Genomic DNA, 14,978 nt, shown 5'->3' with positions numbered 1-14,978 from the left:
TTCGCCCTACTCCTGTCTCCTCTAAACGGAAAAAGTAAGCCCCCTCCCCACCCGCTATTCAAAGTTGTCTTGTTCTAAAAACCAACGTGTATAATTGCCATGCTATCCTAAACAACTTTGGATAAGGGGAGGGGGGAAATCGGGGATTCATTTGACGGAGGTTTCAGTTTTTGCCAGGATGATAGGAAAAAATAGGCATTTTCGCGATTTGTCTCATCAGGTTTTGTCGGGGGTTGCAGCATTGCTTCCCGTCATTGCAAAAGCCAGGTTGTTCATTCATCTGCAAGGATCATGCGCACTTTCATGTCTTTTCCGTTTTGTGAGTTATTTCATCGTTGTCAATCTGTGGCATTTATGTTCTATGTGTGACTGGTAATTTTGTTTTTTATTCCCAGCAACCTCAATCGTAATCGATGAGCGTATAAACAAAATACCCGCACAAAAGGGCGAAAAGCCTTGATTAAATAGGTCCGTTTTAAACGTCGTGCTACTGCCGTGCCGAACTAAATTGATCGAATTGTGACTTGAGCGGCGCTTATTACTAAAGGGTCTAAAGGAGGTGAGCGTTTTCATTAGCATACATAGTACTTACCACAAAATTAGCTTGTTCACAATACACAGCTTGATTTAATTTTTATTTCGATGTTGCGGCTCGTTGAATCGGTAATCGTTGAATCATAAACTTCGGACTGGGTAACAAAAATAAACGTGAGTTTTCACGCGTGCACTCGGTTCAAATAACCAAGGATTAGATTAAAGTAACAACGGTTTACGACCTGCACAAAAGAAGGTGAGCCTTTTCCCATTAACACAATCAACTGCAAAGGACATTGTTTAGCATGTCAAACCCTCTTTTCTAGTTGCCGAAGAAAAAAGGTGAATAAAAAGCAATAAACTGATTATTTAAAGTTTAACAAACAATTTGTGATTTCACAGCTTTAGCGTTGTTTTTTTGATTGGAGTGTCTTCAAGCAACCCACAGTCCGGACAAACAACGATATAGTCAGGGATGGCACAACGCTCTGAACCGCCGAGCCGATGGCCAATGCAGATTACAGTTTTACCTCTTAATCGAACTTCTTCATCGAGAAGCCCGCTTAACTTCAATAACAATCAAGCTTGTCTCAGACAAGAAGTTAAAGAGAATACAGAGAAGGAAGTACAGGCAACTCCAACAGAAACTACTGATGCGGCGCATGGGAGCAGTACTAGACACGCAACCGGAATGCGTCACAATTACTCCGCTGCTGTTCCCACCTGAATGGACCTGCTCGTAGCCAGTAAAAAATAGATAACTTTGATATTTTTAATAAAAAAAAACGTCAGAAGTTAGAATTACGAACTTACGATCTCAAGATTGTCAAGTATGAAAGTTAGGCTAAGTTTTCTTAGGTTGTCTTTACTTTAGGTTGAGTTACACATTAACATAGGGCGGTTAAGTTTAGGTAGAACAGGGCTGGAATTTCAAACTTATGATCGCCAAATAGATAAGCATAAATAGGTTTACATCCATAAATTGCTATTTGAATTATTTTGTCAAGGGGCGGGTGTCACTAGGACAACCCACACGTCCCCGCATGTAATAAGTGTATTAGAATTAAAAGTCGGGAAATGAGCACGCTTCATGCTTACTGAGTTTAATTGGAGAATCCTATAATTCGAAACTCAGAATAAACTATATTTGCATAACTTGTTTAAAGGCAACTTAACTCCAAAGTTAACTCATAAAGTCAACTTAACTCAAAAGCGGCGGTTATTATTGAGTTGGTTGATTCAGCACTAGGGTGTTACGAAAACTAAGACCTCTAGGAATTGAATCGACTGACTAGCATCCGAGCGCGATCGCACATAAAGTAGATGAATCAATTGTTGTAGGACGTGTTTTAAGACGTAGGCGAACTAACATAAAAGACGTGGGCAAATCGACTCTAGTCTGTAGGCCAACAGACCGTAGGCGAAACGACCCGTAGGCGCGGCAGTAGCACGACGTTTGAAATAGCGGTTGCGGTATACCAGTGTTTTTCCCATACAAATCCTTGTAATTTTCGGCGGCTATTTTTAAGATATACGGCTGAAACTTTTGAGGTTTAATACCTAGGTAATTTTTATATGCTCCTTTCCCGGGCTCCCTCGCTTTCCTTCCTGCTAACAAAATTAAAAAGTTGATCACGTGATCTCTCGCGCTTGCTCACTGCGGTAGCTCGCGGGATGCGGGAAGGCAGTTTGTGGCGGTTCCGCCCTGATGGTAACACTCCAGTAAATACCGTGGATGAGGCCTCTTATTGCGTAAAATGTAAGTTCTTTTTCTCTTTTGTTATTTTTCCGTCGCCAATGCTTGTTTCGTGCAACATGCATTTCCTTACAACACGAAAGAATATTGCCTTCCTTTACTCGCGCAGACCACTCGCCACGTTTCTGGAGGAACCTTTCATTCCAACGAATAAAACTCTTATAGGTACATGTTTTTTGCCCTCGTTGGTTGATGATTTCCCTGTTAATTGTTATACCAGGTCTGGAGGGATCAAATTGACCACTACTCAGTCCACCTTCTCGTTAGAGCATGTTGAGTTGGTCGACACCGCATTGGATTGAGTACAGTATGTGGTTCTTGGTCCGCAACTAAAAATTATCTTGAATATCTTACCGGAATCGAAACGGAACGAGCTGAAATACGCTCCGAACCTAGCTTTTATGTTGCTTTCGATAGTCGTGAAGTGGCAAGTTCCAAACTTAAGTATTGTGCTTGTAATTCGAAAAAAGGTGACCGTGCTCGATGGTCCTTGGTCCGCGACACTTGTAAACAGCACGAATGCGATAGTTCCCTACGAAAACGTAATCATCACAATATCTCGTGTATTTTTTTATTCTTGATACAATTATGCTATAAATTTATACTCAGCGCGGTCAAAAAATTACTAAAAATTCTATATGTGTTCGAGATATTAAGAAAAGAGTTCTTGTAAACATGTATAAGGAATATTTCTAACCCATTCCTTTTATCAATGAAAAGGTGTCAATGTAATTACATTGGTCGTGGACCAAGGACCACTAAGCGAAATTTGGTGATATCTCTCAGGAGTCTATAAAACAAAAAAATTCAGCAAATTTACTTCCAGCGGAAGAAAAAGTTTTATCTTGAAACCTGTCCTGCAAAAAGGCATGCCTTCCCGTTGCGTGTTATTTATTCACACGCCAAGTAAACATGACCATGTAATTTACGGTGCCACAAAAGTACAAACTTCAAGAAAGACAAATTAACCAACCTTTCAACAAACTTGATTTTCGTACCTTTACCAACAGCAGGAGAGCTGAAACGTCGCCATATGAAAGAAGACTAATCTATAAATCATTGGATGCATTCATTTTTTCCGTATTTTTTTCTGGACGAAATATTTCATTATGTTTGGAAAAGTCATGGACCAAGGACCTGGTTGACCAAGGGCCATGTAAAGTGCGAATAGAGTACTGTGCCAAGAAGAGTACAATGCATAAATTATGACAGATTATGAAATACCTGATTTGACGCAATGACAATATAATGACAAAGCTCTTACCTCGGAATCCAATAAAAATTAGTCTCAAATGGGTTTAAAGCTTCTTAAAGGGACTTTAAATTCTCGACAACTACTGTGTAAACGAAAACTCTTTTAAGCCAAACGATTAAGTTTTATTTATTCATCTACCTGTTCGAGTAAAATAAAGTTCCCGTTTAACATTCCGAAATACTATTATTTGGTCATAGAACATTTGAGATAGCATGTTCTTGTGTGTCTGGAATATAAAATGACATTCAACCTCGCTAAATGTTAGGAACTTTAAATTCATCTGTCACACATTCTCTGTTACGTCGCTGCGCTGAATATGTAGTATTAAACATTTGAAGCAAAACAAGTACAGATTTCATGTTATGTAAACTTTTAATGCGAATTTATGGGGAACTTCATATGACTTAAAAAAAGCGAAATGTCGGTACACAGGAAAGGGGAAAATTACTCATTTAAAAGGCCAATCACGCAATCATTCAACCCTCAATCAGTGACCCGGCAGAATTTCATCTAGCCTTTTAAATGAACGGGTACAAAATTCTGCACCTGATCTCAGTACTTTTTAGCTGATGAAGTTTTCTTCTATGTGTTCTGAAGGTAAATAATAAAAAACTCCAAAAGTGCATGCATCAAAGCAGAAAATTGTAAGACTTAAGAATGTATGGACTTCTGGAGAATGAGTAAGGAACAGCCTAAGACAACGGGTGAAAAAATTACAACTTTTGTTACATTTGTTATAGAAAACAGGAATTTCTGAAATTTAATTTCTGTTAATGAGAATAGGCCTTTTACAAAACAGGTTGCTATATAATACAGAAATAATATTTATAACAGGCCTACTAGGATAAAACATTTGTCGCAATTCATGCGCGTGCTGAATCGAGTACAAGATAGAGATTGATCAAACTTGATGATTTTCAGTCTCGAAACCTAAAAAAAATGAGCGATGTATGTCCGATTTTTGCTGCATGCTGTGTAGAGTTCGAAACAGAGAATGACCAAACTTGACTTTTTTCACTTTGTAAACCAAAAACAGTACGAAAGTCACATTTTTGTTGGGTGCCGAATAAATTGCGAGGTAGAGTAAAACTCCAAAAATGTATGATATATGTCACATTTCTGCTGCGTGCCGGATAGAGTACGAGACAAAGAATGATCAAAGTTGACTTTTTTCACTTTGTAAACTTGAAAAATCTATGATGTATATCAAATTTTTGTTGCGTGCCGAATAGAGTATGAGATAAAGAATGATCAAACTTGACTTTTTTACTCTGTAAACCAAAAAAATGTACAATGTATGTCAAATTTAGCTGGGCTGCATGCCAAATAGAGTACGGGACAGAGAATAACCAAAGTGAACTATTTCACTCTGCAAACCAAAAAAGTGTGGGGCGATGTATTTTGTCACATTTCTGCTGTGTGCCGAATAGAGTATGAGATAAAGAATGATCACACTTGACTATTTTCACCTTTAAACCTGAAAAATGTACGATGTTTGTCATGTGTCTGCTGCGTGCCGAAAAGAGTACGAGATAGAGAACGATCAAAGTTGACTTTTTTCACTCTTTAAACTAAAAAAATGTAGGATGTTGGTCTCCTGCCTGCTGAATAGTGTACGAGATAGGGAGTGATGATCACACTTGACTATTTTCACCTTTAAAACCTGAAAAATGAACGGTATTTGTCACATTCAGCTGCATGCCAAATAGAGTATGAGCTGAAAGAATGTTTAAACTTGCCTTTTTTCACTCTGTAAACGTAAAAAATGTATGATATATGTCACATTTCTACCGCTATGCCACATTTCTACTGTGTGCTCTAAGTTGAGCTTCCCGAGTAAAACCAATTTGCTCAATCTGCTGGTCAACTCTTTCCAAAGTAATTAAACTTTGGCTATCTTGAGAGATCAAAATGCGGCGATGCCCGAATGAGTGGCAGGTGTTGCGCATACTTTTGACCAAATACCTAAACAGGTTGTTTTGGAAGGCAAAAACAACGAAGCCTAAGTGCAGGCTCTCAAAGGAACCCGACGAGGAGCAAAGCGTTTTGTGGGTACAGTACTCTGGGGATAGTGGTCTGGGAAGCAACAGAACATTGCGTTTTATCTCAAAAGAAGAAGCTATTGAACGACTACTTGAGATTCATTTGTCTCTATCTGGAGTCTGTAAGGTGGTTGGCTTGAATAGCTTAGTAAGGCAGTTTGGTCTTCGCTTCCAATGCAATGGCATCAAGCAGTCAGCGAAAGATTTTCTAAAAGCGTGCGCTACGTTCCACGGCACACTTCCTTTTCTACCATTTCCCCTCCAACACACCCTATCCACTCCTATGGCCCATTTGAACAGATACAGGCTGATGTTGTTGATATGGCACCTGGCAAGAAGAGGTCACTGTAAGTGGTCACTGTTCATGACCAACAACAGAGGCCAATATCTCCCTCGTACTCTGTTTGGCAGGTATCATGTTGGGGGTAAAGAGCGTACAGTTTTCCCTTCATCAGGGGAGGGGAAGTTAAGTTACAGCATTTTCTCTCTCATACTCTATTTGGCACGCATCATGTTAGGGGAAAACAGCACACAGTTTTCCTTACATCAGGTGAGGAAACTAAGTTACAGCATTTTCTCTCTCATGCTCTATTCGGCACCCATCCGTGTTAGGGGTAAAGAGCGTACAGTTTTCCTTACATCAGGTGAGGAGAACTTAAGTTACAGCATTTTCTCTCTCGTACTCTATTGGACAAGCATCATTTTAAGGGTAAAGAGAAAGCAGTTTTCCTTATATCAGGGTAGGAAAGTTAAGTTACAGCATTTTATCTCTCGTACTCTATTTGGCATGCATCCATGTTAGGGGTAAAGAATGTACAGTTTTCCTTACATCAGGTGAGGAAACTAAGTTACAGCATTTTCTCTCTCGTACTCTATTCGGCACGCATCATGTTAGAGGTAAAGAAGCTTACAGTTTACCTTACATCAGGGTAAGAGAGTTAAGTTACAGCATTATTTTTTCTTTCTCGTACTTTGTTAGCTTCTATTCATCATGCATCATGTTAGGGGTAAACAGCGTACAGTTTTCCTTTCATCAGGGTAGGAAAGTTAAGTTACAGCATTTTAATATTGAGATTTCAAGCAAAAATGCTAGAGTACAGTCGCGTGGGTTTAGCCTTAATGTAGTATGTATTTTATTTTAAGTTTCCTCTTCTTAAAACCTTTACACGAAAAACATTACAGCTGTCCTCAGAAGGTATCATAGTTACGAGAGGTAATTGTTGTGAGAAGATTGTCCCGTCTCAATGCCTCTCATCATTGGACAGCAAAATATTAGTTATTGTGTGGCGGCCTAGTTGGATGGCATTTAAGCAGATGTTTAAACTGTCTACCTACGCCTTTGTATGGTCGCCCGCAGTAAGGACATGTAGAGAGCCTTCTGCTTTGTCTCCTCCCGTGAACTATTAATTTTTTTTGAGATGCGTCGCCAAAGAAAATACTTTGACGTTACATAGGAAAAAAGCTATTTGCTCTGTCTTGCAGTACATGACGATTTCCAACACGGCAGGGCAGAAAACTGACAAACCAACTGGGACATAATACTTGTGAAGTTTTAACAGTGCAGTTTGCAGTCAAAATTAGTATGCGGAGAGCAAGCGCTCTATCATCAAAACTTGAACAAACTAGGGGAGTGTAGCAAGGGTTGATAAGCTTAGATTTTCTTTTCTCTACACTGTGCTATACTTTGAAAATGTTTTGTACTCGAGCATATATAAACCACATTTAGCTGTTTTTTTTTTGGGGGGGGGGGGGGGGGGCGTAATCCATTCTCCCATTCTCCTTGGCACTATAATTTTCAATTTATTTTTAGTTTGACTTTATGGTTACAGTAAACACCAGCATATAAGAACCTAGTGGATTAAGAACCTCCTGGCAGAAATTTGCAACTTAAATACCCCAAAATACAAAAACCTGTTTAGCCAAGTGAGATCAAACAGGTCGCAGATCTCGAGACCTCGAGATAAGGGGGTGGCCCGGCCGTGGCGGTGTATATTTAGGAACCAAACCCAAGGTTACTATTTTGGGGGTAATCAACAATCAGTTATCTCATTTATCGAAATTAAGAAACTTATTAAGAACTTACTTAGCCTAAATTGCCAATAAGTACCCCAAAATACAAGAACCTATTTGGCCAGACTGTAAAAAAAGAGTAGGTTCTTACATGTGGGTGTCTTCAAGTGTTTACATTTCAGGTGCTTTGTGGTGAATAGCGTTCACTGCAGTACACTCTTTCTTTCTTACAAGAACGTTGTTTTTCCTGCCCAGGCTGAATATTCCTATTTTTCTGCCGATTTTAGGATGAAAATATTCTTGTAATAGTCTTAATTATAGCTTATGACATTGCCGTTTAAGGATGTATTGGGGTATCAATTACAAGTGTTTGGTGTCTAGATCTGTATCGCGTTACATTGTGCACGTGCTCCATCGCTGTTTGTTGCAGCCAGTTAGGTCAAGATGTCACATCAGATGAACTAGCGCGTGAAAACCATGGAACAGAGACTTAAAACATCTGATCGCTGTCAAGTCCAAACAAAATGACAAAATTCTATTCCATTTGTTTACTTGACTTGACGCAAAATCGGTTGTTGACGTTGTTTCCAACATAAAAGGTGTTCATAAAATTCGCAGGGAGTGTTTTTCAAATGTTTTTTGAGCTTTAGTTGGTTCATACAAAAATTTCTTTTTATGAATCCAAATTAAACTTCACTGGGGCAGGAACCAGAGGAGCTACGACCCTACAGGGATGAAATAAAAACACAGCTGCTTTAGGGTTGTTGTTCAGTTAAAAGTTTTTTCAGCACATGTTTTTAATTACCTACATTAGCACTTCCCGTACTAATCTATGTTCATCTACAAGTAAACTGAACGGGTAATCACCGTTATTCTGGTTATCCCCCAAAAGTTCCACAAAAAATTAATTAAAGTGCCGCTAAATAGAGATTTTTTTTTAAATTGCTAAATTACTGGTGTCGCCAAAATTTCATGTAATAAGGTAGCTTATATAAGGGAGTTCCCCCTCCCCCAGGATAAAAAAGCAACAACAACAAAAAAAAATCACATGCATTTAATTCTCGCATAACTTGTTCGGCTACATGTGAAATTGGACGTTTGAACCGGGCCTATCAGTATGTTGCGTTTAGAATATTAACGGAAATGCCTCTCTGACATTGTAACACTGCCAAACATCTGTAATAAAAGAATGCCTTCTTGAAAAATATCACACCTTCAGCTAAGCTGCTCGTAAACGACATGGCTGAGAGTCAAGTTTTTATGGTAATTTCAGATCGCAAGCAAAGATACATTTCTTTATCATCTATACTGTAGTCTTTTGAACAACTTATGCTAAAAGAAGTTTCCTACTTTTTGTTTGAATAGCTGGAAGTGAACGATTCCCAAGTGAGAGACGGTGGAGGAGCTCATAAGCTACCTTCAAAACCGGTTAGGGGAAATTGACCAGGTAATATGTTGTCTTTAATTCACTATGGTAGTTTGTGCAATCAATTTTCTAATGTAACACCCAACATGATTGCCGTATTAGTTTTAATTCCGATTTTACCTTTCAGATAAACCTAGGAATGGATGCTTTTGAGAGGTGGTAAGTAATAACTAGCGCTGACACTAAATGAACAGAGTTTGGTTTCACACAAAACTATGATTTTACTTTAGGTATCATTAAATTGATAGGTAATTTTTCTATGGCTAGGCACACGTGTGAGGTGAACTTTTTTTCTTGCTGCGCGAAGATTTTCCCTTGCGATAAGATATGATTGGAGTCTCCTTAAAGATTTCTCTTAGGCATTGCTGGTTTTGTATAAGGTGTCATTTCCCCATTAGTATTCTTTCCAGGCCAGGCAAGGCCTGTTGGTATTGTGTAACAAAAGGTATTAGAAGTTTTTTACGTGCGCGGATTTGTTTCTCCGTTGTGGGGCTGTTTCTCTTCCCCTCGCTTGGCTCATAAAGCGCCTGTTACACAGGCTAATTTCTTCTTAGTATGAATTTAATTTTCTCAGCAGTGGTGTTTGCTTTATTTCGCATGCTTACTTTTGCATAATTTTTTCTGCTAAATTTCATCTTTAAGCATTTGTTTTTCTTAATTGCCCAACGCCCCCCTCCCAGCACAAAAATTAAATGGTCCCTCCCTAAAGACAGGAAATAACGGAGACGCATTAATCCTCACTTGTGAACAATTTTTGAATAGTTGCACCATAAAATTTCATCCACAGACTCAAAAGTTGTAAAAGTCAGTTATTGTTTATATCGTCCCCACCCTGTGGGCAGAGCCTCTTTTATCTCTGTACAAACCCCAAATTCTGGACTAGTCAATCCGGTTTTCTCTTATCAAACTGGTTTTCAAGGGTGAGCATCCATTTGTTTGATGAACGGATGTGGTAAAAACTGAGTCCGTTGTACCTAGAAACCAAAAGGGAGGGATGATTTGCCCAAGCAGATGGCTTGATAAAGCCTTGGATTGAAACTGTATCCTTAAAAAGGGCATTTGGGCCACAATCTCAAACAGAGTCGTGAAAAACCATCTCTTGTCTTAAACAGGGTAGCAAAATGACCGATGTTTGTCTTAAACTTAGGTTTGTAGGCCTTGGGGGCTCACCTACACCCAAACTGCACTCAAGTGCCCCCCCCCCCCACCCCTTTTACAGGCACATTACCTCCTTTTTTGTATCCTGTAAATGCAGTATTAATCTTTGTCCTTTTTTCAACAGATTGGTCGTAGTTGTTGTTCTGAAATTAATGTCGTTGTTCAGACAAAGAAGCATTCAGAAGTCAAACAGGAAACACAAGAGAGTAGTACATCTCTAGATATTCCTGCCGCAGTTTGGTTGACAGAGAACCATCTCACAGAGCCTACGTGTTTGCAGCTGGGTTCGACAAATCTAATAATATCTTCTTGGGGGTACGTAAACAAGCAATTTGCTTATACTTAAAGCATAGAATTAGTCCAACCAGAAACTATTTTGTCACATGTAACTGCACTGAAAGGAAGGCTTTTACCTAATGACAATGTTGTGGAACATACCTACATTCATAAGGGGTGTAACGATTCACATTCCTTGCGATTCGATTCGATTTCGATTATTTTGATTTGATTATGCAAAATATTAATGGTTTTTAATTCGTACAACATGACATACAATACAACCCTAAACCCTCAATTTGAGGATACAATAGTAACAGCAACATCATTAATCTATTACAAGGATGCAATAAAAGAAAATTAACTTGTCTACATGTTCACTATGCAAGCATGACCTCTGAGCCGACACAAGGTCCCTTGCAGAAGAGAAAACTCTCTCACTGGCCACTGATGTGACAGGGACACATAGATATCCTTTGGCCAACTTTGACAAAATAGATCCAGATCTCAGACCAGAGGAAAATAGCTAGAGTCAGTGCAGCGTTCAAAAAAGGATGAGAGGAAGACAGAACATGTTACAGACCACTGTCTATGCTTAGTATACCAAGTAAATTAATGGAATCCTGCGTCACCAGTAATACCACTAATCACGTGGTTACGCAAAATCTACTTGATAACAGACAATGGGCTTATAGGAAGGGAAAGTCAACAGCACAGCTATTAATACGCCTAACTGAGAGGTGGAGAGAAGCAGTAGAAAAAAAGCTTTTTGTGGGAATACTGTTTGTGGATTTCACTAAAGCTTTTGACACAGTGTCGCGTAATATATTGCTATAAAAGCTGAATGACCGTGGAATCAGAGGAGATATCTGGCTGTGGTTAAAGAACTACCTTACAGAACGAAGACAATTCGTCAGAATCAACAGATCCGACTCCGATACACACATTATAGCTCACGGAGTGCTGCAAGGGTTGGTCCTCGGACCCATCTTATTCTCCCTCTTCACAAATGACCTCCCAAAATCACTACGCTCTGCGGAAACTTATCTGTATGCAGACAACACAATATACTGTATCGCAGAAACAATGGATTTACTAACAAACTCACTTAACAATGTTCTAGCTGAACTCCAGGAATGGTGCGACAGAAATTTGATGCTACCACACCCAGATAAATGTAAAGCAATGATCATGCAGCACAAATCAACATTTACTGGCCCTATCCAAGCTCTTCGCCTTGGCATCAACATCATAAAGTGGACAACCTCAGAAAGAATCCTCGGAGTACAAGTTGATAACAAGTTGTCCTGGTCAGATCATGCTGCAAATGTAGCGAAGTTCTTTGCATCCAAGTTAAGTCTATTCCGACGCATGCGATTCCTCCCGCAGAAGCAATTAGAACATTTCTACACAATAGTGATACTGCCTTCAGTTACATACGGTCTGACAGTGTGGGGATCGTGCAACAAGAAACACCTAAACAACCTGGAGAAACTCCATGCAAGGGCTGGACAGATTGTATATGGGCTGCCATGGGATACCAGCACTGAAGATGTCTTAATGGGAACTGGATGGGATAGTCTGGAAACAATGTACAAACTGCGACTAACACAGTTTGTCTTCAAGTGTTTAAAAGGTTACACCGTCACAAAATTTAAAGATTTGTTTTTACAGAGGAATCCAGGCCGCAGAAGAAATGAGAAGATTATTCTTCCAAGACCAGAAGCAAATTTCATCAGGAACTCCATACGCTGTAGGGGAGTAATCGCATGGAACACTTTAACGAACAAGGAAACAAGGGCCAAAACCTTGAAAGAATTTAAACGCTGTCTTGTAAAATTTGATACCGAAAAAATGCATTTTGAACCAATCTTAGCTACTACTAAAAATAGAGATATCGGCTATGAATACTTTTAACAGTTTTAATTTTTAATTGTACATTTTTACGACCCATTTTAAAAATTTTTAACAGTTTTTAATTTTTAATTGTACATTTGCTTTTAGCACTTCTTATTTTTCTTGTAATTGTTAGTATGCACGACCCCACCAGCAATGCTGATCTTTTTATTGTGCTAAAATAAAGTTCTTATCTTATCTTATCTTATCTTATCTTATCTTAGACTACATTTTGCACCTCAAATAGCACTGCAGCATGTTCATTTGGGAACAGAAAGTTCTAACACAAAACCATAATTAGGAAGATTCTTTATAATTTGGATATATTTGTATTTGTAGACAAACATAGTTGTTTCCAAACGTAGCATCCAAATCCTTTGCAATAGCTGTTTTCACTTCTTTAACAAGCATAATGTCATCATCTGAAACTTTCATCTGTTGAATCGGCATCTCCTTCAGAGGGTGAATCATAGATACTGTAGGTGTCTTCTCATCACAAAGGATAGTAGTAATGGTCTTGATTGGTCCCAGTACTTTGATGACACTCTCTGCCACAGAGATGTCATCTTCTGACTGCAAATGAACATCTTTGGCATTTTTCTTGACATCCTTTGTCAAGAGGACAGCTTCAATCGCTGCCTGTTGCTCTAAAAACGGCTGCACTATGTCATAGGAGGAGTTCCACCTAGTCAGTACATCATTTATCAACTTGTGTTGTGGCAATTCCAATAAAGATTGTTTTGATTTCAAAACTGCCATAGCTGTTGTGCTCCTATGGAAAAAGCTTACTGTGCGCCTTATTCTTCCAAGAAGCCTGCCCATCTGAGATATCTTGAGTCCTTGTTGGGTTGCCAGATTGATTGTATGGGCCACACATCTAATGTGTGGAGAAAGTTCAGCTTGCTTAGCAGCATTCACTATATTGCTGGCATTGTCAGTCGTCAGAGATAGATTCTGTTCATATCTTTGTAAATTCCACTCAGATATAGCTGAAGTCAGCACTTCTGATAAGTTTTCCGATGTATGTGACTGATCCATTCTTCTAGTTTGCAAAACATAGTTTTTAATTTCCCATTCGTGGATGAAATGTTCGGTAACTGTTATGTAGCCTTCCATTGATCTAGATGTCCATCCATCAGTTGTTAAGGCCACGAACTCTGCATTTTTAAGGACTGCTTTGACTTTTTCGTAAGGTTTAGGTATCACCTTATCAGAAAAATGCACTCTGCTGGTTAATCATGTATAGGCTCTAGCATGTTGATCATGTGCTGAAACCCTTCATTTTCCATAACTGAATAAGGCCTCATGTCCTTTGCAATGAAAACTGCGATAGACTTCGTTATCGCCGTTGCCCTGTTGCCTGACCGCGCAACTTATTCTTCATGATATGCTCACTTTCACTGTCCTGTTTCAGTACTGTTTTTTGTTCCCGGTGAAGTTTTTACCATCTTTGAGTCCAACACTTCTGACCTTTCATCAATGCTGTGTTGACGTTTTAAGTGTGCGCTCATGCTTGAAGTTGAACCGGCACAATACTTTAAAGTTGCTTAGCAAATTTTGCAGATAGTTTTAGACTTGTCTGTTGTGCCGTCCTTAGCTGGAAAACCATAGTATTTCCACACAGCAGATCTAAAGATGCAGGCAGATTCACAATCGCTTGGTCATGGTTTGCCTTATTTGGAAATTCTCAAGGGGTGGTAGAAGGGTAACATTTACCAAGCAACACAAAATGGCGCACGAATGACGGCACGATGCGAACTGAGAACGTCTAAGTGAAAATGGAAAACATGCATGCTGATTAATTATTAGGGTTTAAAGTGTTGAAGAACAACAAAAAAAAACACTGTTCTGTAAGACATCACAACTTTTGAAATATGCAGGATCCATATGGTGTAGAAATAAAATATCATGGCGGAAATAATCAGAAAATTGAGTACTTTTAGTTTTGCTTTTCAGTGGACAAAAACCACTTGACCAGAGTAATTTAAACAATATCGCATTCTTTTTTACGTTTTTCAATGGCTATAGATGTAATTAGTTATCTGTGACACCAAAGAAAATTTCTTGTGAGAGCTGTGAACTGAAATAAATGTCAAATTTCACAAAATAATAACTTCTTACATGTGAAAATTTCAGAATTTTATCTGTGTTTTCACAACTCTTGTTGAATTTTGAAGGATTCCGTCTTAAAAGATTGGCAAATGAGTGGACAGCAGGGCTGACACTAAGATTTTAAGTTGCTGAATATCTAGAATCAAAATGTGACAGGAATATCTGGAGATCGTATTTTTCTTTTTGGTTTCGTGGTTGCCCTCTGAATGCTTCTTTTCCTGAACGATGTCATTTTTAGAACAACAACTACGACCAATCTATTGAAAAAAGGACAAAGATTAATACAGCATTTACAGGATACAAAAAAAGAGGTAATGCGCCTGTAAGGGGGGGGGGGGGGGGGGGGCACTTGAGAGCCGTCTGGGTGTAGGTGAGCCCCCAAGGCCTACAAACCTAAGTTTAAGAGAGACATTGTTCATTTTGCTACCATGTTTAAGACAAGAGACTGTTTTTCACGACTGTTTGAGATTGTGGCCCAAATGCCCTGTTTAAGGAGGTAATTATTTATTTTTA

The 14,978-nt window shown here is 38.9% G+C and overlaps 1 protein-coding gene across 1 annotated transcript; it reads right to left on the bottom strand.

Annotated features, from left to right (window-relative positions):
• Positions 1–10,785: 10,785 nt before the first annotated feature.
• LOC140949050 (E3 SUMO-protein ligase ZBED1-like) lies at positions 10,786–13,864 on the bottom strand. Its single transcript, XM_073398299.1, has 3 exons — positions 13,824–13,864; positions 12,699–13,578; positions 10,786–10,983 (listed from the first exon to the last, which is right to left on the bottom strand). The coding sequence occupies exons 1-3, from the start codon at positions 13,862–13,864 to the stop codon at positions 10,786–10,788; spliced, it is 1,119 nt and encodes a 372-aa protein (XP_073254400.1).
• Positions 13,865–14,978: the final 1,114 nt, after the last annotated feature.

This window comes from Porites lutea, chromosome 9, assembly GCF_958299795.1.
Source record: "Porites lutea chromosome 9, jaPorLute2.1, whole genome shotgun sequence".
Taxonomy (NCBI): Eukaryota; Metazoa; Cnidaria; class Anthozoa; order Scleractinia; family Poritidae; genus Porites; species Porites lutea.
This window is presented reverse-complemented; position numbering and strand designations above follow the sequence as displayed.